The 27,776-nt window shown below is 40.4% G+C and overlaps 1 protein-coding gene across 2 annotated transcripts; it reads right to left on the minus strand.

Annotated features, from left to right (window-relative positions):
* Positions 1 to 4,905: 4,905 nt before the first annotated feature.
* On the minus strand, positions 4,906 to 27,776 carry LOC119539446 (myosin regulatory light chain interacting protein). Of its 2 annotated transcripts, XM_037843013.1 has the most exons (7): positions 27,544 to 27,776; positions 26,276 to 26,466; positions 11,207 to 11,392; positions 9,676 to 9,873; positions 9,022 to 9,186; positions 7,748 to 8,168; positions 4,906 to 6,447 (listed from the first exon to the last, which is right to left on the minus strand). In XM_037843013.1, the coding sequence occupies exons 1-7, from the start codon at positions 27,628 to 27,630 to the stop codon at positions 6,358 to 6,360; spliced, it is 1,338 nt and encodes a 445-aa protein (XP_037698941.1). In that variant the 5' UTR covers positions 27,631 to 27,776; the 3' UTR covers positions 4,906 to 6,357. The 2 variants fall into 2 exon arrangements, with proteins under 2 accessions (XP_037698941.1, XP_037698942.1); XM_037843014.1 differs by lacking the exon at positions 9,022 to 9,186.

Genomic DNA, 27,776 nt, shown 5'->3' on the forward strand with positions numbered 1-27,776 from the left:
CAAAGAGGCACTCAGGGGGAGACTCTCAGGCACCATTACATACAACTTTAGACTTTCCTTTGTGGTAATGAGCTTCATAAGGGCAAGTCCCATGCTTGAGGGCTCAGCACATCAAACCGCCAGTCCCAATGTCTGTGACAACATACGCTAGGGGATCAGCATCTTAAAGTTTAGAGACAGGCCTTACAATTCAGGGATAGAGTTAACTGCTGTAAGAGCTTACAATCTAGGGACTATTACAATTATTGTGTCCACGTTAGGCTATGTTCTAAGATTCAATTCTGAGTTTACACATTGTAGTTAGTCCATATTAGTGAGGCACCATCCCTCTCACCATGTTTTCTCCAACACTTTTACTCCTATATATATATTTTCCTACAATTTTATAGAGTTATATTCACATAGCATACATTTATCCACAGTGTACAATCAGTTGTTCATGGTATCATCATAAAGTTGTACATTTATGGGATAATTTTTTAAATTCATTATCTGGAATATCCCAGGTCTGGTCCTCCTCACTGATAATTTCTAATGCTTTAACCTTCTCCTTGGCCTGGGTCTTCACTTCTTGTTTCATTGTATGTTTTGTAACCTTTGCTGAAAACTGAACATTTTTTAAATGTGTTATTGCTGGAATTTAGACTCTGAGGCATCTGTTCTTCAGGCCAGTATCCAGCTAGTGTTATGACAGAGCTTTCCTTGATGTCAGGAGCTAACAACAAATACATACACATCAAAAAAAAGGAGTTAAAAAAAGGAAATACCTTTCCCAGGTTTTGCAGATTGACCTGAGTGGGTCGTTCAGGACTTATCCAAACAATGAGTTTGGAGAATAGCTCCAGGCCAAAGCATAGAGACTTCCCTGGTCCTTCATATGTTTTCATGGCATGTGCCTGTAGCCCTAGAAATTCCCCCATTTACATAAACAAACCCTCTTCTCTAGGAAACAGTTTCCTCATCGTCCAGGGCACTGCACTGTATGTCCTACAGACGAGCCCTTGACTGCTTTCCCACAGCCTTCTGTAGGAGATATCAGTGAGTCCCCTTCCATACCCAGGGCAAGTTCTGGAAAGAGAATCCTTCAGGCCACCACCAGACAGATTGGGCCAGACATAGATGCTTCCAAAATGTGCACAAGAGTTACTCTGCTTCCTCTGGAACTGGGACCGGGGAGCCTCACTGCATGGAGCAAGTGAGGAGTTGGGAGAGGGGTACCATGAGATCCTACTGCTTTTAAGTGGCTGTTTTCTTGATTCGCTGCTCACTCTGTAACTGCAGTCCTTAAACCGTTCTGGAGACTGTAGAAAGATGTTTTTGCCAGTTCTTGTTGGTTGCTCAAAGCTTCTGTGGGGGGATGGAGCCCTCAAGTGTCTCACTCCACCGTCTTGATGGAGTGGGCTCACTGTGGCTTTTTCACGCTAATCAGAGCAAACTTCAAGCATCTCTACTCCAGCTGTCAAGTCCATGAGCTAACTCTGCTTTCTTCCTATCTTCTCTCCCATACCTTTTGCTCCTCTCCCATGGGCTCTTTCACATTCTCATGCTTTGTTTTCCTTCCCACCAGTTCTAATTCTGCACTTACATTAAGACAAAGGACAATCAATCAACTTCAAAGTCTTCCCCAATTCACCCAGTCCACTGTGGTCTTATGTCACATTCTCTAAGTATCTATGAATAGTGCCTATGATGGGAAATTACTGAATATATATGTCTGTATATGTATGTATATATATATAGTATTATTTTTAGTCTTAGACTATTATCCTTTTTTTTTCCCACAGATATGCACAGATATTTGCTTCTCAGCTAGAAGAAAGGTTCCTTGATGGGAGGGCTTAGCCTTTGCCTGTTTTTCTCCCCTTGGCACCAGCACAAATGTTATGAACAACAGATGTTTGGGTTTTGCTTGAAGTGAATTTTTTAAGCAATTGGCAGGTATGTTAAAACTGTGTAATTTGTGTGGGCCTGAAGTTTTGTTTTAAAAGGAATAAGACTTGCTCTTAATATCTTGCAGATTTTTACAAACTCTTTTCAAGGAACTTCTGCAAATATTAATAAAAGTAATTACAACATTTAAGGATTTCTGTGAGAAGGCACTAAATATGATAAACAATAGGAAAGACAAAAAAGGCTACAGTTTATCTTAATTCTGATTGTGCTCAAACTTCATTTAGGCTTCTTTTTCCATTGCTTGGCAAAACTGTATTAAAAATGTTAGTCTTCCTCATTCATTCTGAGCTCTGTGAACACTCAAGCATCCTTTGCATCCCTTTTTCTTCATACATACTCTCAGTGATTCATGCATGTACCTTTTCCTATACTTGTGTTTTGAAATTTGCCCAAAACTTGTGTTCTATAGGGTATTGCTTTCTCAAGTTTTCTTTGTAAGAGTTCATGCTTTATCCAAGCACAGTCTCCTGTGGAGCTTCTGACGCAGTGTTCAATGGCAGAGTTAAGAGGACAGTCCTCAGAACTTACCAGCATTGCATTTGAGTGCCCCATCTTGTGACAGGATAAATATAGAGTGTCCATATTGGAATGTGGTAGGATGGGGAAAACATTTCTAGATTGACCACTAATTTTTGTAATCCTTAATAGAAAGATGATAGAATGCTTTTAAGTCCTGTAAATTGTATCTTTGGCAGAAAAGCCTCTTGAGGCTCCTGTCTCTCCAGAGTTCCAAAGGTTCAGTCTCTCCAATTATTCCTCTGTTGTACTTTCTGACTCTGCCTCTCTTGTAGCTGCCTCCTCCCATGGTAACATCCTCTTGATTTACTCTTCCTCATCACCAAATGCATGGCAATCCCCATGTATTGCTTCCACATCTTTGCCTAACATTTGCTCAGGATACTGCAGTCTGGCTCCCTTGTATTCAACCTCACTTCTGAAAATGCAACCACCCTTTCTCAGGACCCAGCACCTCCTAACACTGACATATTTTGTGGCTCTTTCTCAGTACCCAAACTCCCTGACTTTGCTGCAGTATTTGACATAGCTGGCCTGCCTCTTTGAAGTTGTCTCTTGGATTAGCTTTCACTCTCTTTTTAATTATCTCTTTATTCTTTCTTAGACTCCGTCATAGTCTTACTGTCAACTTTAGATGTAGGTCACTTCAGGGTTCTATCTTCAGTCTTATTCTTTCCCTGCTCTGATACTGCTCCTACGGATGACTTCTTATACTGCCATATCTTCAAACATCCATTAAATATAATAGCCACCAAATGTTTATCTTTACCAATCTCCAGAAGTTCCAACCCAAGTTTTCAACTGACTATAGGTTTTCCCATTATCAAGCATCTTAAATTCATCATGTCCAACATCAAATTTTATTTTCTTCCTTCCTCCCTGGCTTGCTCCTGTTTGTCCTTCTATTAAATCTATCTATTGCAAGCTAGAGTCCAAATTTTTACATAACTTGTCTGTCTCATTAAATACTGATCAAACATCTGAAGTCGTTGGACTCTTATTTTTTCACATAGATGATTAGAATTTCCTAATTGAGTTCCCTGCCCCCATTTCTCTTCCTGCTCTTGTATGTCCTTTCCTCAGTGGTAGGAACTCTCTGTGTATCTGATTGTATCCCCCTGTCCCAAAACAGTTTCTTGTTTTGAAGGCAGTGGAGAACGAGGTACAAACTGAACGTAGAAATCAAGGCCCATGGTGACTAACTACACTCCTTCAGTGACTAATTTCTTACCACTTCACTGACATGCAGGATGGTCCAGCCACACCAAACTACATTCTAGCCCTGGTACAGAGGCCATATACTTTCCTTGTCAATCTGGTAAAATCAAACTAAAATGTCAAGATCCAGCTCAAAGTTTCTCTGTGAACATCTTTTTACTCTTGGCCCTTAAGCAGAATTAATTACTACCTTTTGTGACTCTTTAGCACTTTTCTTATAGTTCTAGTATACCACTTATCACCTTGTAATATAGGGTTTTCATGTTAGTCACTGAGCTTGAGGAGTCTGTGGTCCAGTGGAGTGAACAATACGTTGTCTTATCCATCTGTTGGCCTCTCCTCAATTCATGCATCCATCCACCCACCCACCCACTCACACACCCATCCATCCATCAAGCCATCTGGTTAGCACTGAGAATACGAAGTCTAAGATCCCTTTGGTGCTAATAGTCCATGATCACTGATTATTATTTAACTCCTATACAGAGAGACAACAGTGTACATTACAGACCAAGTACATAACAGGCATTCAGAATCATTCATGTCTTGATCCTGGTTAATAAATTAGCAGGTGTTCAAAAAGTAAGTTAATTCCTAGAAATTGGTTGAAAATTGAATTAGGTTTCACTTAACTGGTATAGTAGAAAATAAATCCCCTCCCTCAATTTTAAAAAATCATCTATTTTCTTCAACTGCTACAGATAATTACCAGGTATACATATTATGTGCAGTGTTCTTGACTACACAAAGCATTTCCTGAGCCACACAAATCAGTGCACGCTGGCATGCTTAGAGCAGTGAGGTCCTAGCAGCTGCAGGCTCACAGTCCTAAAAGAAGACATACGGTTCTACGGTCGGTAGTCTGCAATCAGAACCACGAGGACCCAGATGGGCGGTCACCTATCCAGGTCCCTTGGGCTGAGTTTTAAAATTTTTAACTTCCAACTTTGCCATTCCCTTCTTTTCCCCAATTTTTATTTTTCATCTGCTTATCTTCATCACCCCATTTTTACCTACATTCCAAAACTATAACTAAAAAAATATAGACAAGTGAACGAGTAGGTGAAATGTTCTGCTCTTGTAAAGCCAGATGCCCTAAACATTTTCAAGTTTTACACATAAGTGCAACTTAGGTACCAACCATGATATTATCAATGTTTTTCTTTTAAATGACTAAAACTGGCTTTAAATGACAACTGAACGACACAAACACTGTACTTGCTTTAAAGTCTTTATTATCCTGAATATAAAAGACAGAAGTCCTCTAGGATATAACAGAGTTCTTTATGTGGAAACATTATTTTTTTTACAAGTGAAAAAATAAATACCTCTTGGAATAAAGGCTTATATGCTAATAGGTGCCATAAAAAAGTAGAGTTTTAATATTTGACAAAATGTCTGTGCAAAGAAACAAATGCATAAACACATTACTGCTACATTAAGGCAATATGAAAAGTATACTCAGAAATCTCAGTAAAGTGACAGTGTAGGTTTCTAGCTTTAACTTAGCTAGTATTGCACCCGATAAGGTCATTTAGGTTTCCCTACATCCTAGAAAACCCACCAGCTGACCAGCATCCAAAATGCTCAAGTGGGAGTGGAAAAGATGTTTAAGCAAACAGAAACCAAAAGAACCAAAACCCCTCCAAAACGTATCGAGGCGACAACCAAAAGTTAATACTTAAGTATTTACCGCCCCCCCCCCCCCAATAAGGTACCTACTATCTAGGATACTTATGATAAGGCTGTAAAAGGCTTAATAGTTCAAGCAGAAGCAACACCAATGGGTGGAGCTGGAGTGGGTGTCTGGGAGGACTAAAGAACTACCATAGTGTGAACACCATGAAAATTCAACTCTAAGTGAGCAGACATTTCCCTCCCAAGGAGAATGTGCTCTCTTTTCAATCTTAAAATAATAAGAGTCCCAAAGAGTGCTTGACCACCCCACAGAAAAATCTCATAACAAAATGGTACAGTTGACAACTGAAACGTTGGGAGGGGGTGGAGTGGGATGATGGGAGGCAAAAGGAATAAGAGAGCCACCCACACTGAGGTATCTACTTTCTACTAGCCAGACTGATTTAAACCTGACAACTTGGAACTTTTTAAGAGTGGGAGAATTGATTATTAAATCTGTTTACCTTCCAATCAGTCTTGAATAAGTAATAAAAACAGAAATGACATGTAAAACAATGACCTTTCAGAAAAGTTTTCCTATTAAAAATGTTCAGAGCTCCATGAAAATACAAAAAGAACCACATAAATTCTTAAAACGAATTCTTATGAAATCTGCTGCAAGAAGGAAACCGACCTCAGGATACAGGAAGCAGGCTTACAACCTAATTTCCTAAAAGGTACCCACTTGTTGGTTATGTTGCCACTGAACTGACATCAAAGACGATTTTACTATTCCTTTACTTGATGATAAAAAACAAAAGTCCAAGGAATGTGTCTGGGTCCCAGAGCTTTTCCTGGTTGTCACCACTGAAACTGTTGGTTCTATGCATGGCATGTTTTGCAGAGAGGAGTAGTTGTATTCTTTTTTCCCTTCTTTTGTTCTTCTTCCAAACTTTGCAGGACAGAAGGATGTTGGAATAAATATTTTCTCCACAATAGTTCATAATAGTGCAGTTCATGGAATCATGGTATGTCAAATACATGCCCAAGAGATTAGATTACAGTTAGATTGAGAAGACTGGTGTGGGTTGGAAGATAGACGTGCTGAACATGTTCTACATGCGATCTGCAGACTGGACAGGACTGAAAAAGAGAAGCCAATAAAACCTGTTAGAATACTGCTAGAGGACCTGTGTCTTCAGTGCTCATGACCTTGATACCTACTGCATTCAGCTTTCTAAATAAACTGTTGTAACAATTAATTCCAGCCTACAATTGGCAGAGATCTTTGCTTTCTAACAGATTTCAAATTTAACCTTTACAAAGAGATTAAAAATGAATATCATGAAGGAAGAACACAAAGCATAAACTGAAGGAAATTAATTAGGTTATGATAGTTGAACTCTGAACAAGGCACAGTGAATACAGCAATTACCAAAGACTTATTTCTTTGCAGGCTGCAGTCCCTTACGTAAACAGATTACTGCACCTTAGGCAGTTTGGCAGAGGCGCTTCCAGAAATCGTATGCTTTTGGCTCAGCCGACTGACTCAGGCCACCATTACTGGGTTGGTGCCCATGTAGCCAGTGAGCGTGGCTCGCCTCCTAGTCACAGGAACAGCTCTACATTCCTGGCTGGCTTTTCAGGGAACACATGCCCTTTGTTAATCATGAAGGGGGCCTTTTGGCCACAAAGGTCAGAATATGTGGGCAGAAAAGGACAAATCCACTACTGCTCCTGGGGAAATAACTCATTGTACTGGCATGATCTACTCTTAAGAAGGACAGAGATAACCTGCTGGCAAATTACTATATGAGAGTAACTTTCGTTTCTTTTAGGCATGTATTTACACTAATACTAAAATTAATTTGACTTGCTAAGTAACAGCTAATCCCTGAGAGTCCCCTAGAGGCATATGGAGTAGTGAAAGGAATTTAATCACAAATATCCCATCCATGGGTAATTGAGAGTTAACTATAAAACCCCAAATTCATGTTCTTTCCCAAATATTTCAAGTAAACAATAAAGACCATCATCCTAAGCATCAGGACATGGGACACAGCATGAAATGGAAGAGGCAGCCTTGGACCAGGCCTCAGGAGGCCTCGATTCTAGTGCTTGGTTCAGCCACTAACCAGATGTGTTTTACATGTCTGAGCCTGTTTCCTCATCTGTATAATGAGATTTTTCCAAATGTTGAAAAAAGTCTATGATTTGGCATAATTACACTGTTGCAAATAATATGCTAATACAAAATGTTTCCATGAGGCGATACCTTTTAAGTCATCACCTGTAAAGAACCTTAGTGGCTGGAGATAGACGGGTGCTATTCATCAGTGTGTTAGCGAGCCCAGTACCTGGCACCTAGCAGGTACCTGTTAAATGTAACTGAATGGACACATGAACCTGCTACATAGACCCAGGCTGGCTGACATCCAGGTACCTGTAACTGGGCAGCACAGCTCTCGCAGCACACAGTGTGGCCGCAAGGACAGAAGGTTGAGTTGATCTCTTCCTCGCAGCATGCCATGCACAGCATGGCTTCTTTGAGCTTGCGCAGCTTCTCCTGGAGTTCCCTGGTCTGCTGGCAGTGAAAGCCTTCGCAGCTGCCGCAGTTCATGCTGCTTTCTGAGGATTTCAGAGGAGAGCTTGGAGGGCTGTGGTTGCTTCTGGAAACAAGGTCCACAACGCCAGCGTTGTAAAGAGCCCTCCGGGCGTGGTCGTACACCTCCTTTGACGTTCTTTTGATATCAAAGACATACTTCTTGCCAAGGTTAATGTTTTCATTCAGAAACAAAGATGCCAAGTGACCCTTCAAGTCTCGACTGTACTGCATCATGACGGCACTTGTCACCGTGTCACACCTACAAGGAGAGATTGAATGTCTGCTTCAGTGCTGCAGGGCACAGGCATTTCCACAGCTCAGACCTGAACTGTATGTTTGAAAATAAGTTCTACTTTTATATACGCTAAATATTTCAACGATTTCACCTCTATGCTTCTCAAGTGTTTCCAAAGTACCTCTGATAAAGGTCAGTAAATACAGAAAATAGTGAATGCGCACCTCCTCTTCCAGGGATATGAGCTGAGGCTGAAGAAGCTTGTGGCAAGAAAGGAAATTTTTCTTTGAAGTCTTGGCTTTTATCTTAAAAATCTCTACAATTTTTCCATCCTGCACCACAATTTGAACATGAAAAGGTTTAAGATGCCTATCTATCAAATTTCTTAGTTTCAAGTTTCCAAATATTTGAGTCAAATCACAGCTCTACTTCAAAGTAGTGTCTGAAATGAGGGTATCGAAACTGCTGTGCAAAAATTTCTTACTGACTATATGGTTAAGATTCAGATGGCAGTTCTCACAGAAAGGAAAGACAATCTACGTCTTCCTTTGATTGAAAAGAGCAAAGCAACAGCTGACCAGGCCCAGCCCCCCAGGGTTATCTCGGGGAGAGGAGGTGGCGTGAGGAGACAGGCTGGAGACAGGCAGGGGAACAGGTCTGGGCAGTTCATCCCTACATATTTTCTGTGGGAAAAACTGTACTGAATTGATAAGGGCCCCGTTGCTCCCAGGGATACAAAACGTTCAGAAGCAGCTGATTCATTAAATTTGTAAAACACTCATTGACACACAATACAAGAAAATGTGGGAAACTTGCTGTCTCCTAAACAGCTCAGAACTGCAGGCGCTAGGGTTATGAATTAAAGAGCACTGCGCACCTGTAGAAGGCATGCGTTTCAGTTATGGCTCGGTACAGGCCACTGGCTGCCCTGGTGCTGATCATTTTAAACAAGAGCACGATGCTGTTCCCAGACTCCTTGGTGACCGTCAAGTACACGTTCTTTCCTGACTGGGTGGCCATCTGCACCACAGGGTACGCTATCCTGAAGGACGGTAAGAGAAAAGTGAGCAAGCCCAGAAGGAGGGATTTATCACAACTATCACAACATGCGTGCCTTTTTAGGATCTTCACGTGCTCATGGCACAACACAGTAAAATCAAGACACTTAAGGGCTGTCATCTAACCACGTTCCTCCCTAGGTGATAAAGGCACATTGAAAAACAGCTGGATAAAAATGGAGAGGAGTGTTGGAGCAAGTTGTGGGTGTGTGTATGGGCGAAAATGAGATTCCTGGGGCAGTGAAGGACTTACTGGAAAAGAATTAACTCTGTCACATTAGTACACTTTGAGCTAACATCTAAGAAACATTAAATGAAAACAGTGATGTACATACAAAAATGACACATTTTATTCCTAAAGGATGTCTATCTAATAGAAACCTTTCAATTTTCTATTTCTATGATTAGAACTACAAAATTATATACACACAAAATTAAACTAAAAAAAAATACACAATTAAGACATGAGCCACCTATTAATTGGGCTAAAGTCTTCTTTACAAATGGAGATTCCTTCGGGTCCAACTCCAATGAGGAGTTTCTGCCCTTCGCTGTCCCTCACAGAATGCCATTCCACGCCGTAGTTTTCCATTGCTGACACGATCTGCAAAACCTGGTACTCAGCTGAAGCCTGGCTGGTCCCCTCCAACTCCTTATGTTTTGCAATAATGCTGTAGGCAACCAAAAGGGCAGAGAATTATAAGAGAAATTAGCTTAGGAGTCTTTAGAGATATATCTATATAGATTTAGGAAAATATTACATAAATTTCACTAGCAAATTATACTGTCAATGTCACTTACGAATCACAAATGTAAACTGTTTAGTATTGATGTTTCATTTATTTAGCAAACTTATGGTATTTTACTTCTAAGACAAAACTATTAAATATTTAGTAGAAAATATTGAAGATTGCAATATTCAATATTCAGTAGAAAAAATTTGAGGGGGTGCTGGATAGGGAGGGATTTAGAAGAATTATGGAAATTCTCTAAAAATAAACATAAGATATTTATATGTTGGAATAGCTCATGCATTTTCCTACATATACTTTATAAGATTCATTATAGCATTCAATATAGGGTTGCTCAATACAGCATCATAAGGGATTTATTAGGAAGCTTTCAATAGAAGAAAATATAGGATTTATTTTCTTATTGTTATCTACAGTGAGGGAACAGCCTCTACTATGGTCCTCAATGACCCCCAGCGCCTGGCACTCACACCTTGTGCAATGTCCTCTGAGGGTGCGCTGGACTTAACCGCCTTGCTTCAAATGAAAGAGTATGGCAGAAGGGCTGGGGTGTCACTTCTAAGATGAAGTTATAAAAAGAGTCTCACTTCCGTCTCAGATGCTCTCTCTTGTTCTTGTCTTGGCTCGCTCTTGGGAAAGCCAACTGTCACGTTGAGAAGTAGACTGGTGGAGGCCCAGATGGCGAAGGAAGCAGACCAGCCAACACACCTCGCCCTCCCGCACTGAGCCTTCAGAGGGGCCTGAAGACCACCCACAGCTGCGCTGCAGCCTCCTGAGGCACCCGGCTATGCCACACCCAGATTCCTGACCCACAGAACTGTGAGATAATGTTTGCTGCTTTAAGCCACTGAGTGTTAGGGTAATTTATTACACAGGAAAAGATAACTAATACACTTGAGTTAGGTCTCCTGGTTTAATTCTTGCTGAGATGAAGAAAATATACCAATATACATGATAGATTTTATTTTAGGAGACTTGCGTTCTTAGAAGGTCAAAGATTTTTAAAATTCCCATTGCATAGCATTTCATATAAGGCCATTTATTTGTGCAGACTGTCTTGTCTTTATAAATGTCTCAAAAGAAAAAAAAAAAAAAACTAAAGAATCTTCTAAAAACAATTAGTTAAATTGGGAATGGCCCAGTCTTAACCTCACAAAGTATCTTTATATACCATAGATTCATTTTCTTCCGGCAATTCTTATATATTTGCTCACTCTATGAATGTGAGCACCAGCCTTAGCTGCGGCCTCACCTGTTCAAGGCAGCACTGGAGAGCTCCTTTGCACACAGCTCCTCGTAGTTATACTTGGCCGTGTTCTGATTGTAATCCCCAAACTTGGTCTGGGCCAGGAGGGCGCTGAGTTCCACTGCCTGCTCTGAGGAACACTGGAGGTGGCCTGCCAAGAGGGCCTCTTTTATGTGCAAGAAAAAGATATGCCTGCAAAACAATGCCAGCATGAGATTATGCTATCAAGCGCAACCTGCTTAGTAAGTTCACACTCACTCTTAAAGAAAACAGAGTGATCTGGAAAAGTCACCCTGAAAATACTTAACATTAAAAACCTTTTGTTTAAGACTAAGGACTAAGCTTCTCTGGAATAAAAATTGCATACTTAAATACTTGCTCTAAACATGATAAATGAATTACATTTCTTCACAGCTTCTTAACCCCAAGTTTCTGCATTATAATTTTTAAAAAATAAATTATCTTAGAGAAAACTTTATCTTGATACTGACATAATCTTAAGGCATTCTAGAGAAAAGGCGAGATCCTCACCTTTATTCAAATGATTCCCAAATCTGTCTCAGCCCAAACTTCTCCCCTAAGAGAAATATTCAAACGTCCATTCCCTCCAGATGTCTCCACTGGAATGTTCCTCACGTATCCCAATTTCAGCTAGTTCAAAACCAAACTCAGTGTCTTCCTTCTCAAACCCACTTTTTCTCACAGTGGAAACCAGAGACCGACTTGCCCCGCCCCCGCCCCCACGCTGCCAGACTCACTTCTGACTCCTAATCCTATTTCCACCTACTCTTTTTTTCTCTGGAAATTCTTTAAATCCAGTTCCATTCTTTCCATTTTCACCTCTGTCCTTCTCTCAGCCTCAACTGTCAGGGGATTTACAAGGGCCTGGAACTGATCCCTCTTTCTCTACTCTAATCCACCTTGCACTGTGCTGCTGGCTTCCAGGATCACCTGTTGCCTCTCTGCTCAAAGCCCTCAAGGGTTCCCTGAGAATCACAGTATCTTATGCAACCTAACGCTCTCCACAGTTTGGCCCTGGCTTTGCTGCCAAATCTGCCATTCCCTCCAACTGCTAGGCCCCAGACCACAGGGGTAACTGCTCTTCCTGCGGAAACCACGCAGGTCCATGCCTCTGAGTCTCTAGACTTGCTGCCCACTCTGTCCTGAAGGGCATTCTTTCATTTATATCACATGCAAACTATTTATTCTTGTATTATAGTATGTGACATATTCTAATTTCCTTTACTGTTAGCTGCATGTAAGCAAACTTCAGAGACCAATTGCCAAGTGTCTCTAATATCAGAGAGGTCTGTAAATATATATAAAACTGCATATTAACTGTAATTAGCTTGTTCCATTCACCTTGGGCCTGTTCTAAAAGTATACAATACTATATTCTACGTTTATTAAAAGGTATGTTACACTTTGAAACTCCTGGGATATTTCAGATTTTGTTGTCAGCCAATCTATATTGTCAAAAATCTGAAGAGAGCATCTAAACTGCCACAGACAGATTGGCCTAGGTTATAAAATTTGTCTCTGAAAAATATGAACGCATTACTGTGAAGGCTACAAACTGTTAAGAGCTTCTCAAATGTGCTTAAATGACACAATATTCCTTCCATTAGTAAATGAATTACAACTCTGAACCTCCAAGAACAACCTAAGCTCAGCTCCCCACTTCAACCAAGTATGATATCCTTAGTCCTGTCCTCAAGACTGCTTTTATTTATATGCTATGTTTGTGTTTGACATTCCAGATAGAGCGACTAACAGGAGCAAGGTAAGAAAAGGGAAGTAGGAGAAAGAGAGGCTATAAATACAAGGAGGGGCTACAGTGACAGTCTCAAAATGTCAGGCTGAGAAAAGCCCATTAATCTTGCTTTAACTAAGAAATGTCTAACTTCAATGTTTCATGCCTTCTATAATGGTGAAGAAATACTTAAAAATCATCAAGCTCTGCCAAATACTGCAAAGATGTTTCTTTATTCAAAGCCCCTTTAAAGAAATCACAGAAGAATGCATAATAGCACTGAAAGAAGCTAAACATGGTTTTTATTAACTCAAACATCTGCTAGTCTTTAAAGTATTTCTGACACACTGCTAAACTGAGAAGGGGGTCCCCACTAGGGCAAAGAAATAATCACAAAAATAACATGTTTAAAAATAGCTCTCTGAAGACTGAGATCTAGCATTCTCACAAAACTCTGGTGCTGCAATGCCGCTGCAGACCTGAGAGGGCTTTTCAGGTGACCGTTTGGTAAACTACATATTGGTTAATATACCTCCATCTCTGAATTCAATCAGGGTGTGCGTTATTAGGAAACTAAAATCTGAACATATGCTTACATTAAAGAAGAACTTAAGTGCTGTCAGATTTTAAGGATATCCCCACAAACTGAGTTCTCAACTTAATTGCTGCTTATGTGAAATTTTCTTTGAACTTCTTTTCCATGTATAAAGTTAGAGATTAGTTCTTGTTTTATTAAATACTAAGTACAGCCTTTAAAAGAAGGGTTTTAAAAATGATCTGATTTCTCTTTACACACTATCCACGCCTACTTCTGAAGAGACAGCTGTCAAAATCCAGGCAAAGCAGCAGCAGTGACATATAAACAGGTGGTCGGCAGCCTGAGGGCAATGCTGATGTCTTCTTGGCAGGTGGGTCCCAAGGTTTTTAAAAAGAGGGGGGAAGGGGCAGACAACTGGCCTTTCCTATGGGCTCCACATTCTAGGCTGGACTGCAAACAATTCCTGTAAGCAAGGAAAAGATCCTCCTTACTGTGTACTTAAATTCTCTCCTAGGGCCCTTCCTGCATTCTGCAGTTTTCACAGCTATAAAGCAACCTCCTTGTTTCAAGTCAATAAACATTTGCCAAGCAGCACGTCTGTACCAAGGCCTCCGTTGGGTTACAGGGTGAACAGGTCCGACAGTTCCTTTTTTGGTGGCACTTAACAGCCTTTTAGAGGGAAGGAACATATTCTGTATCAAAATAACTCTAGCCGTAAACTGGCTTTGGGGCCACAGGCTTTATTTATGCTCTCCAGGAGAAATGCACAAGGGAGCGGTGGTTGCAAAGGCTACACTCTCAGGAGACACTGTTTGATGTGTTCTTTGCAAGAAGAGGGTGGCAGAGCTCAGACACAAATTTCCAGCAAGGAAACCAGTGGTGGGTCAGTATTTAGGGATTTTTTTTTTTTTTTTTATAAATTCAGTTTTATTGAGATATATTCATATACCATACAATCATCTATGGTGTACAATCAACTGTTCACAGTACCATCATATAGTTATGCATTCATCTCCCCAATATATATTTTTTACCCCAATCTATTTTTGAACATTTTCCTTACACCAGAAAGAATCAGAATATGAATTAAAATAAAAGTAAAAAACAACATCCAAATCATTCCCCTATCCCACCATATTTTTCATTTAGTTTTTGTCCCCATTTTTCTACTTATCCATCCATAATAGATAAAGGGAGTGCGATTCACAAGGTTTTCACAATCACACTGTCACTAGGGATGGTTTTGAATGAAGTATTTTCTACTATTATTTTCCCCTTTAGCCATCTGGCCTGTAAGGGTCTACATCATGGACTCCCCATCCCACTCCCCTCCTTTTTTGTAAAGTGGGTAAAAGGTTACCAATAATATCAAAACAAGCATATATAATCAAAGAAGTCCTGCCTGTAGAGAATTCTTTTTTACCAAGTGGATGGTACATCTAATTCCACATAGGCTACATGCTGGGATCACAAGCAGAAAGAAAGCCTGAGGAAAAATATCTCTTTTCTTTGTCTTAAGCAAATGTCCATAAATATGTCCCACAGACTAAGCTCAAACTGCATTTTCTAAACATTTTGTCTGGTCAGACCTTGAAAGTCATGATTCTTCTTTAAATTTTACCCAGTAAGTAAGAAAATGGATATTTTCAGTATGGACCACACATTTTGGGGCCTAAAGTAAAACATTCTGGCTAAACTCATGTCCTCGCAAGATGGGTACAAATGAACTCACGTTTGCTAATTATGGAAGATTTTAAAAGATGCGAAGAATATAAGGATATGCCAACATTTACTTTTTAAAAATAGTCACATTTTTATTGTACTTTTGTTTCAAAGTACTTTAAATGTTCTCTATCTTTAAAATTAATTCCTTTTCATAGCTTTAAGGAATAAGGTGAGATCCTGTTTTCAAGAGTTGTAATCAGACAACTCTTCTCTAAACAATGGCACATCTCATAAAGCAATCATCTACCAATCAAAGCAGAATCTTTTGCAAATCAATTGAGAGTTGTAGATTTGCCATCATGGATGGTTACTCTCAGTTACTACCCTCCAGGTTATCCTTTCAATACATCATTTTGAAAAACTTCTGGTGACACAAACATTAAATAACTATATCTATTTTCAACTATTCAACTCAAAATTTAAATAACTGATCATGAACATCCTTAAAAAGGCTAAGCAGCCATTTAAAAAAACTCTCAATGACCAATAATGAGCTGGATTTCTCCCCCCAAAGACATGACTGAACCTACCAATGTGGAAGTGACGGCTGGTTTATCCCTCACCCAGCTGGGATCCCCCACTGTGGGCATCAGTAAGAACTTCTCAGTCCAATGAGTCACTTGAGCACAGCAGTTTATTTTAACCAAACTCTGACTGCCAAGTTATATAAAACTATCAAATCAAAACAGAATTGCTAGAAGAATTTTGTTTTGTATCTTAAATTTCAGTGAGATGAAAAATCAGTTCAAGATGTACCACAGACCTAAATGCAAAAGCTAAAACCATGATGCTTTAGAAACTAAACACAGAAGAACATCTTCATGACTTAGGGGTCAGCAAAGGTTTCTCCTCAGGAACAGCTGGCAATAACAATAAAAGAAAAAAAAAAAAGGATAAAACAGACTTCACCAAAAGGAAAACTTCTACTCATCAAGACAACAAGAAAACATGCAAGCCACCGAAGAAAATATATTCACAAAACATGTATCTGACAAAGGACTGGTATCCAGGATATACAAGGAATTTGTATAATTCAAAAATAGAGACAACTCAACAAAAACGGGCAAATGTCTTAAATAACTACTTTACAAAAGAAGGTATAGGAAAGGCCAGTCAATAAGCACATGAAAAAGTGTTCATCAGAGAAATGTACATTACAACCAAATGGGCTACCAGTACGTACCTACCAGGAGGTTGGGAAGGATGTGGAGGAACGGGACACTCATTACAGAAATGATATAGCCACTTTGGGAAAAGGCCTGGCAATTTCTTAAAGGTGAACAATCACTCATCCTATGACCCAGCTCTTCCATTCCTAGGTATTTACTCAAGAGAAATGAAAACACATGTCTACAGTAAGGTCTTGTAGTACAATGTTCTTAGCAGCTCCATTCATAATAGCTGGAAAACAGGTATCCATCAACAGGAGTAGAATAAACTAACTATGGTACAGTCATGCAATGGAATATGATGAAGGGGGCTATACTGTATAGTAGATATATCATAAAAAGGAACAAACTTCTTATGCCCACAACATAGAGGAATCTCACAAACTTTTTTTTTAAATTTTTATTTTGAAATAAATTCAAAGTTACATGAACAGTTGCAAAAACAATACTAGCCCCATACATAGAATTCCATCATACCCTGACCCCCCTCCCCCGATAGCTCAATCCACCAACTTTAACATGCTGTCACATCGCTATTTCTTTCCCTCCCTTCCTCCCTCCCTCCCTATCTATCATCCATCATCTATTGCTGTCTTCTGAACATATGAGAGTTAGCTGCACACATCCTTGAGCATACACTATAATTCACGTATACACTTCCCATGAACAAGAACCTTCTTTTATGCAATCCCATTAAGCGCAGCTAAGAAGTACAATAGATTCAACAATGATACAAAGCTTACATTCTCTATTTCCTTTTCCTTACGTCTCAACTGTGTCCCTTTGAGCCACCTGTCCTCTATCCTCCAGTCCCATCCAAGTTCATCCTTAGCATTCAACTGTCATCTAGTTAGGACTGTCTTTTTTTTTTTGTTCATTTGTGGAAACATATACAAGCCTAATCTTCCCATTTCACCCCCTCCCTAGCCTTTCATTAGTGGGATTAATCACGTTTAGAATGTTGTGCTCTTTCCCACCATCCATTACTAGAAATTTCCCTTCACCTCAAACAGCAACCCTACACTCATTTCTTAACTCCCCATTGCCCCTTCCCCCATTTCTCTTAACCCAAACTCTACTTTTCATCTCTATGGTTATATTCTCTGATAATTTCTTTGTGTTTACTGTGGGGCTTAAAATTAACCTCTTAAATCCATATCAACCTTGTTTTTCTTTGATACCACCTTCACTTCAATAGGACACATAAACTATGTTCCTATACTCCTTCATTCCCCCACCTTTATATAGTTGTCTAAAATTACATAGTTTACATTGTGTTCAAAACCACTGATTTGTCCTTAGAGTTTGTGTATTTTTTATCATGTAGGAAGTAACTAGTGGAATTACAGTTCAAAAATTATTGACTTCTATTTGTATTCCATTGTGGTTGGAGAATGTGGTTTGAGTCTATTCAATTTTTTTTTTTTTCTAAATTTCTTGAGGCTTGTTTTATGTCCCAGTTTATGGTCCCTTCTGGAGAAAGATCCGTGATCACTAGAGAAAAATGAGTTCCTGGTGCTTTGGGATGTAAGGTACTACATGTTTCTGTTAAAATTCTCTATATCTCTTTCTCCTTTCTGTTGTTTCTCTGTTGGTAGGGCTCCCTTTAGAATCTGAAGTAGGGTAGGTCTTTTATTGGCAAAGTCTCTCAGCATTTGTTTGTGAAAAATTTAAGCTCTCCCTCAAATTTGAAGGAGAGTTTTGCTGGATAAAGTATTCTTGGTTGGAAATTTTTCTCTCTCAGAATTTTAAATATGTCATGCCACTGCCTTCTTGCCTCCATGGTGGCCGCTGAGTAGTCACAACTTAGTCTCATGTTGTTTCCTTTGTATGTAGTGAATTGCTTTTCTCTTGCTGCTTTCAGGACTTGCTCCTTCTCTTCAGTATTTGACAGTCTCATCAGAATATGTCTTGGAGTGGGTTTATTTGGATTTATTCTATTTGGAGTTTGCTGGGCATTTATGCTTTGTGTATTTATATTGTGTAGAAGGTTGGGGAAGTTTTCCCCAACAATTTCTTTTAATACTCTTTCTAGACCTTTACCCTTCTCTTTCCCTTCTGGGACACCAATGAGTCTTAAGTTTGGACGTTTTATTTCATCTATCGTATCCCTGAGATCCATTTCGATTTTTTTGATTTTTTTCTCCATTCTTTCTTTTGTTCTTTCATTTTCTGTTCTGTGGGCTTCTAGGACACTGAGATGTTGTTCAGCTTCCTCTAGTCTTGTATTGTGAATATCTAGAGTCTTTTTAATTTGGCCAACAGTTTCTTTTATTTCCATAAGATCTTCTATTTTTTTAATTTACTCTTGCAATGTCTTCTTTATGCTCTTCAAGGGTCTTCTTTATGTCACTTATATCCTGGGCCATGGTCTTCTTGATGTCCTTTAAATCCTTTGCCATGTTTTCGTTCCTCGATTGTAGTTCTTTGATTAATTTTGCGAGATAGAGTGTATCTTCCGATATTTTGACTTGTGTGTTTGGAGTTGGATTCTCCATATCTTCCGGTTTCATCATATGCATTAAGATTTTCTGTTGTTTTTGGCCTCCTGGCATTTGTTTTGCTTGATAGGGTTCTTTCAAGTTGTAAAGAAAAAGGGATATCGATCTAATTTTTTAGGAACACAGTTTGGTGACGTACACCTTCTCTAACTAACCAGCAGATGCCATCTGTGAGTCACCTATATCCCTCAAGTCAGTTCTCAACCTTGTTCCCGCGGTGTGTGGGGAAATGATTCTTGTGGGTTCAGTTGGAGAACTCAGTTTGGGTGTGTCGCTGGAGCTGTCCACCCTGAATGTGGGGGCATGTGTACGGGTGGCCAGGGAGGAAGGGCAGTTATAATGTTCAAATCCCCCAGGATCCCAGAGATTCAAGGCTGCCACAAGAGTCTAAGCCTTCATTTCAGTTCAGCCCCAGACCCTCTCTCTCACTGATCCATAAACCACCAGACTTGGCTTAGCGTCCCTGGGTTCTCCAAGTGGATCCCCCCTCCCAGCCACGCTCCTCCAGGAGCTCAGCTGAGGGAATGCTGTGCTACGTCACCAGTGCACACCATCCCACAAGGGAAGCCCCGGGCCGCCGGGTCGTGCAACGGCGCACTCCCAGCCCAAAGCAAAAATGATCAAATGGGGCATCTCAGCCCCCTCCTCCTCGCACAGTTCCTCCTTCCCAGCTCCGGGACAACTGGCAGGGCTCTGGGCTGTGGGCACAGCCCCGAGCAGGAGTTTATCTAGCCCTCCGGGGGGCCAGCTGTGAGCCGCGGGGCTTTTTCCTGCTTCTGGCTCTCCCCTCTGTTCCCCTGAACCCAAGGATATCTGCTGCAGGCTATCTTCCCGGCCAGACAACAAGAGGCTGGCCCAGCCCCCTCTTGCTGTGTTTTACTGCGTGGTTCCCACAATTGCTGCTGGAGCCGCTTTTTTTTTTTTTTTTTCCAAAGAGCCAGCTGGTCTCCAAACTCTGAACCCTGGCTTCCCCAGCCCACCGCACGGCTGCGGGTCTTCCAGCCAGCTCACTCACTCGTTTCAGAATGCCGACTCCCGGTTTCACCAAGTATACGGCCCCTCTGGAGCTAGGAGCCCTTGTCCAGCTGGCGCATCGCTGTAACTAGTATTCTAGGTCACTTTCTGGTTTTTAGCTAGTGTTTTCCACGGAGGCGTTTTTTTTGCCCTGTCTCAGCTAGCCGCCATCTTAGTTTCTTCTCCAGGAATCTCACAAACTTTATGCTGAGTAAAACAATACATAGTGCATCTAGAAATTCTGTAACAGGAAAACTAATCTATGGTGGAAAAATGTAGAACAGTGGTTGTGGGGCAGGTGGAATGGGGAAAAAGGGAGGGCACTGACTGCAGAGGGGCCTAAGGGAACTTTTTGCAGTGACAGTAATTTTCTAAATCTTAATAGGGGTTTTGGTTAAACAGGCACATCCATTTATCAAAATTCACCAAACGGCATAATAAGGATTTATGTATTTCATCATATGTAAATTTTATCTCAAGGGAAAAAAAAGGTATTTGACACAGATACTGACTTCTAGTTATTGATATGCATACTGAAGAATTTAGAGGGAAGTGTACCTATATGCAACTTATTTTGAAATGCCTCAAAAAAATGAGACAGATTGCTGGATATGACAAAATAGATTGCTAAGGATGGATAAACAGGTAAATACATGATGAGCGAATATAGTAAACTGTTAATGGTAGAATCTAGGTGGGGTCCTACAGGTGTTCAGTAATAGAATCTAGATAGGGGTTTATGGGTATTCACTGTAAACATTTTCAACTTTTCTGTATGTTTGAAAATTTTCATAATAAAAGGCTGAGAAAATAATTCCAGGGAAAAGCCCTTAGGGTCAAGGTTCAGAATTCAATGAATAATTATACCTAAAATGAAACATCAAAGCTACTACTTCATGGGGGGCTTGCAATTGAGAAACCTGTCACTGCCAAGTCAGGTCACTATTCAGGTTTAAGGAGATGCTCCTCCAAAATACAAAATGGGAATCAGTGATAAACTGGTTCCTCCTAGGCTCCATAGCAGTTAAAAGATACTGGGGGTGAGAAGAGGAAGAGAACAGGGAGGCCAGGGGAGGCCACCATGTGCCTTACCATGTGACAGAGAAGCTAAGGACCCAAGGATCCCCAACAGTCAGCTCCAGAACACCTCAGTCTTTGGCGAGAAACATCACCTTGATGATGCCTCGATGTGGTCATTTTCCCAGCCTCAAAACCATGAGCTAATAAATTCCCATTGTTTAATCTGACCCATTTCATGCTATTTGCTTGAGCAGCCTAGGACACTAAAATGGGGGTGGGAGGGGTAGGGGAGGGAAATGCTCAACTTTAAAAGTGATTACAACCCACACCAGAAGAACACTATTACTTGAAAGCAGAAAATCTGTACTTCTGGAAAACATGATTATTCAGTCGTAAATAGATAACTGTCCTGGGCAAACAACAATTTAAGCAATTCTGTAGTTAAAACTGTTAACTACATCTCTCTTTTCAACAATCTACATTAGTCAAGACTGTTCTTCAGGTGAGCTTTTTCCAAAATAAAGGGGCAATTCAGGACTTTTCAGATCTCAACATTTCTTTGACTTCAAATTATTGGTTACTTGCTATGTCCTGCTGCTGGGACCACACAGGTCTGAGACCGGAGGTACAGGGAACACTACTTGGAGAATAAAATGCAACTGGCGCCCCTGGGGTTGTGTGACACTGGTTACCCGAATCTGGCCTAAATGCTTTCTAAATACTCAGATTTTAATTAAAATGACATTTCAAAATTTAAAGTTCATTTTGATTACATAAAAATCGATACCTCAATATTCTTTGAATACTTCATTCATGAAGATAAGTCTCAGAATTCAAAGAGACCAAAGATGCCCAGATGGAAGATCCTTGTTTAAAAGAAACATATAATAACAGTTTTCCATATTCTTAGCAAAAGAGGAAAAACTTCTTATTGGAATTCAGAAATAATATTTAAGTACGCTTTTTACAATTTTTACTTCCTGAAGCCCATTTTGTGTTTGGGTATGCAAAGAAGAAATGACATCCAACTCATTCATATAAGCAATAAGAACGTAAATGACACCTTTACAACAGATAAATACTGCTATAGCATCATACAGCACTTACCAACCCTGAATCACACAAAGGTAAATTATGTTATCTTTACCAACATCGACAGCATTTTAAAAGACTTTGTACATAATTTACAGGCACTGGCTAGGACCTATTTCATTCAGCTCTAAATTGGTTTGAGAGTACCACATCATATCTGCCAGTATTTTCCATGTGACATTTGTTCTGTGGGTTCCAACAATGCAATCTTTCCTAGATTTTCACATGTCTAAGTGGTTTTTGTTGGGAGTTAGGGAAAAACTGAGTTTAGTAAGTACTTAGAACCTACAAATTGGCTGATATTAGATAAAAGTGATGCTGCAACTTAAAAACTACCTGAGCTTCATAAACAATCCAAGCAAATTGTAATTCATTTTATATAAGAACTTAGCCACAATAAACAAGTAAATGGTAGAGTGGGGAGAATGAAGGAAAGGAAGAGAAAAAGTGCCCAGAACTAAGTAACTTCTAAACAGAAAATAACTACAAAACATTAACAGTGAAATTTCTTTTAGATAGACTCAACTTTTCAGTTTACAGAAGCAAACTGAAAAAAATTTCAATGTCTGTAGGAAAACTTACATTATCAGTATCAGTTAATTGCATTTCATTTATTTCCAAGTTCTTTATTCATTAATTCAACAAATATTTAGGACCAGGCACTTGCTAGATGCTGGGGACACAATGTTGATTGACTGGCTCCTTTTTAATGGATTTTAGATTATGAGAGGGACTGATAATAATCAGATTGTCACAGAAGCAAATGTAGTGTTAGAAATTCATTAATGCTGTAAAGGAAGAATACAGGATGTCTTGAGAAGGTTAGTATCCTCAGCAGGGTTAGAGAAGGCTTCCCCGCAATGTAACGCCTGAGCTGAGAACTGAAGCACAGGCCAAATTTAACGAGGGACATGTCAAACTCATCTCTGCTCACATAATTGAAATCTTGTTGAATCCATAGGAATGTGGTGTCCAGGATTACAGTATTTCCATGAACATTTGGTTAGGATTCACAGAGCCCTTGTACTGGGGTTGTTTACTGAGAAAGAGAATTTAGGTATCTGTGAGCCTTAGCTAAGCAGGACAGCCCCTAGCCAAGACAGCAGGGCCTGCTAAAACGTGGCAAAGGAAGGAGAAATATAAGGCTTCTATGGGCAGTGGGTGGTGGAATTACCACTCTGTAGATGAAGCACATACTTCCCGAATCTCTGGTTTTGACAATGTTGACAAAATTCAGTCTGAACTGTGGTGAATAACTGCAAGCCTTTGAATGGCAAGGATTTCAAAGACCAATATTATTTCAGATCTACTTCCAGAACACATTAATTTGTTTCACTGTTGATTTTAATCCCAAGCATGGCAAACATCTGCTGAAAATACCTGCAGTCTCCATCTCTGAAATGTGCCAGCTAAGTCTAAACAAGACTCTCCTATTCCTTCTGAGGTTCCCAATCAAGAGTAACCATAACAATCTGGGTTGAAGAACCAAAGCTAAAATTAGGCCAAATTGGAAACCAGATTAACTCTATCTACCAATCTAAGCAGACACATGACATATGTTTTTTTCTATCTTCAGAGAAAATGTATTTAAGAAAACATTAAGGAAAATAACAGTACCAGAGAAGCAGCAGAAGCAAAGAGAAAAAAAGTTATTGCTAAAGGGGATTTCAGAGACAGTTTCTTCCTGGGCTTTCAATTGAGATGAGGCTCTGGCTCAGTCTCGGAAGCTCCTATACACTCACTGGTAGTTGGCTGGCAGAGGGGACTCAGGACGCTGGGCCTCTGCCAGCCCCCAGTGCTCTCCTAGTATAAACAGGCCTTACTGCCTGTCATTTTCACAATGGCTCCCTAATCTGATGAGAACTAATGTATTAACTAACCCCACTTAGGCCAGCTCTACTGTGAGCAGGCTACCTTAATAGTCCACAGAGGGCAACTCGACTAGGATATTTTAGCTCCAGTTACTAAACTGTTCAGACACTTTCCGTATGCTAGATGTAACCTTCACGACTTAGAGGTGGTCAAAAATCACCTCTTCTAACTGGCCTGTCAAAGCTGAGTTTACTGACTAAACAGGTCTATTTTACATTCGCAGCATTTTATATAAATATTTCATAACAAATAATTAAACATCAAAAAAATTGTACCAGATTATTTTTGCTAATGTACATTAGGGAAAATAAATATTTCTGTTCTATACTATCACATGCATACAATGTAAATTGCAATGTAACCAGGACCTAGTACAACTTCTGATGTCCTAATTAAAAGCTACAAATGCTAATTACAAATCATTTTATCTAATTATCAAAGCAAAATGCAAAATAAACTTTAGGTGGCATTTTCTTAAAGTTTTGTATTTTAGACAACCCCACAAAAACTAGCAAAATTCACCAACAGTTTGAAAGCAACTCAAAAGTGTAGTCTGTACTAACTTTTCAGTATTTCAAAAATGATTTAAAATCAATTAAAATGACCTGGTCCAATTGGGTATGCACATTCTTTGAGGGCTATTAGTCATGAATCTCAAGAGTCAAAGTTGATTGAGTCAATAAAGTAAAAACCAAGACAGGAAATTTGACTCTAGCTCTAAATCAAAAAAAGTACCCATTTCTCACATGAATAAAATGAATTTAAATATAGTTATTAATCCAATCACAGGAAAGCACAGGTAAAGACCATCTAGTAGTCAATTTTAAAGTCTGAATGCTACAAATATAAAATAAAATGCAATATATTATTACTGCAGCCATTGTTTAAATGAAGTATCCAGTCATCCAAACTTCTGCAGATTTGAAAAACGAATTTGTATCATCAAAATAAATTTGCATCTAGAGGTCCTAAAATGATTGCAAAATCCTAAGGCTACACAATGAAAATTCCAATATGTTGTGATATGTATGTATACATGTATGTGTATATATATATGTATAATTTCCTTTTATTCAACTGCAAGTTATCACACTGAAGTGCAAAGTGGAAGCTTTCACAAATCAGCTTTAAGTTAAAAAAAAATACTATTCTGATTAATATAGATAGCTAAAACATCTTTAAGTTTGCAATCACTTGAATATTTTGCAAGATGTTTTAGGAGCATTAAGAATTCAATATACAAGCTTCCCCAGAAATAAAACTAATTTCCCTGAGACAGAAAATGAATTTCCCTCACTCTTTAGAGCTACATAAGGCAAAGCAGAGATTTCAAATTCAAATGTATTCAGTATTTCAAAACTGTTTCTATCAATCCTTTGGTAAACAAACAAAAAATAGCATGCTAAAACTCATAATTACTCAGAATTTTCACTTCCACATTTTTCACGTACATGCAAAATTTCAAGTCAAAGGATTATGGAAAACATTAGAACTTAGATCCAAAGTTTGCTGTGTTTAAAAGTAGTCATTTTCCTTTTTTGACATGCCACTGTATGATTTAAGACTCTTGTATTGCCACAATAACTATTAAACACCAGTTTCCTAGCTTGGCTCATCTTAGAGAAAAGTTAGTCAGTCCAAGGGAGAAAACATTGTCTGTTTGAAAAAGGAAACCACATGCTTCGGTTGTCTATCTCTGCTAGTGGTTTTTTAGATCAAAACGAGATAAATTTAGCATTTTAAACTCAACAATCATGTGTAAGATGTCTGTAGGTTGGAATCCCGTTACACTGGCCTTAAAAGAGTTCTTTTATTAAGTTTTCAAGAAACTGAAAAAAGAAAAAAAAAAACCTCAAAATTCTGCATCAAGTCATACAGGGCTCATTGCTGCACACTGTAATCTGATACTAGGCTGAAGAAGTTGACCAAGTCTAAGTAACCCAAGAGGAACTGTTTCCTGCTCTCAGTTAGAACAGTCTACAATGACCTAGAGTAACACTGCTGAGGCAGAGGTTACTTTCGGGCATTCAGATGCGAACTAGGAAGACTTCCCTGCTATCAGGAAGTCTGCTTTTTCTTTTCTTTTCTTTTTTTTTTTTTTTTGGATTGTAGTGCTGATCCCAAATTTTACTTATTAAGAATTCAACCCTGCTCTTCCATCAAGTTATAATAGACAAGAAAAATTGGAAAACACCCCACGCCAACTAGTCATTAGTTCCTCCTTCACCTCAGCCAAAGGGCTGTGCCATGGAAAACTTCTAAGTTATGAACCAACTCACTATGTAACAAAACAAATTTGCCTGTGAACATCTCTGCAAAGGTGAGACGGCCCTTTTGGAATCAAAGGTGTGGTTGGCATTCGTTGATTTTAGCGTGTCTTCCCTTTTTTACCTTGTCTGTTCTTGTAAAATGAGATGAGGCTCCACAAAGAACTTGACTCTCAGTTTAAGCCGGTAAGGGGCTAGTCCATCCATCTGCTGGGAGATTCGGTTTCTCAGATTTAGCCATAAACTTTCACCTTTGCTACCCGTAAACTGCAGTCCAAAATAATCAACTTCAATAATTCCCAATCGCCTGCACACCTAGAACAGAAGGAAATGCAGCATTGATGAGCAAATGGTACACATAGTCAAAGCACACCCAAGGGCTCCATCTGGTTCTAAGGTTCCTGCATACTTTTTTTTTTTTTTTTTTTTTAAACAAACTTCAAAGGTGTTAAAGTGCTGAAGCTCAGGTGATGCTAAACCACCAGCTGGAGCAGGCAGCTTGTTCTTCATTTAATACTGAGGGTATGGTCAACTACAGGTATAGAAAAGGGAGTCTTCTAAAGTAGTCCTTCAGAGAAGCTAAGGAAGGGAATTCTACAGGGTATTTCCCTTTTTATTCCAATCACTGGAATTCCCTCCACCAGCACAGAATGCACAGCTGATTTGGCAGTTTATTATCTGGACAATTTTAACCATCTGGACTCCAAAAAACCGAACACATTGAGGAAACACGCCACAAGTGTCAGCTAAGCTAAGAGGTTTTCCAAACATTTCAGGTCTCGGGGGTTTGAGAGCGCAAAGTCTCACTTGGGATTAAATTTGCTGCCTGCCACACCAGCTGCCAATCACCCTGTCTGGAACCGTTTTTCTGCACTCTTCCGGAAACGTGCTTCAAGATAACCGGGGAGGAGATCAACAAAACCTACAGTCCACTCGTCCCCCGCAAAATCGGAGATTCAGGGGAACGGTCTCTTTGAGAAGCAGCATGAGGCAAGGGTCAGGCTTTTCGGTCAAGCAACTCGAACCACCCCCGAACCACCCCACCCCAGGACGTAGGTGGCACCGCCAGCCCCGCAATGACCCCGCAGGTGGCATCACGCACACACCTGCGGCAGGTGTGCCGGGCCACCTTCTTCCGCCAAAGTGCCGAGCAGGGAGGGGACGGCATGGCAGACCCCAGCTCCCAGGCTGCGCCCGCCGGGGCGCTATGGGCCCCTCGCCATGCGCGCCCCCCGCGCTCCCACGCCCGCGGGGAGGAAGGGGCCTGGGGCGCGCTCTCCCGGCCGCCGCAGCGGTTTCAGACGCCGGGCGCCGCCGCGAGGGCCCCTCGGCCTCCGCGGACTGCCCCCCACCCACCCCCAAACACACACACCTCCAGCCGGTCGCCCTCACCTGGTTGAGGCAGTCCTCGCCGTTAGCTTTCGCCTCCACCTCCACCTCCATCAGTACCGCGTCCGGCCTCGTCACATAGCACAGCATGGCTGGGGCCGCCGCTGCCGCCACAGCCGCCTCCTCTTTGGTGTGCGCGGGGCTGCCGCCGCGCCACGGCTCACACCGAGCCCCGGGCCCGGCAAGGGCTGCCCCTCGGAGGCTGGAGTCACGTGGACCCTCCCCTGCGCCCGCGG

Source organism: Choloepus didactylus, chromosome 7 (genome assembly GCF_015220235.1).
Source record: "Choloepus didactylus isolate mChoDid1 chromosome 7, mChoDid1.pri, whole genome shotgun sequence".
Taxonomy (NCBI): domain Eukaryota; kingdom Metazoa; phylum Chordata; class Mammalia; order Pilosa; family Megalonychidae; genus Choloepus; species Choloepus didactylus.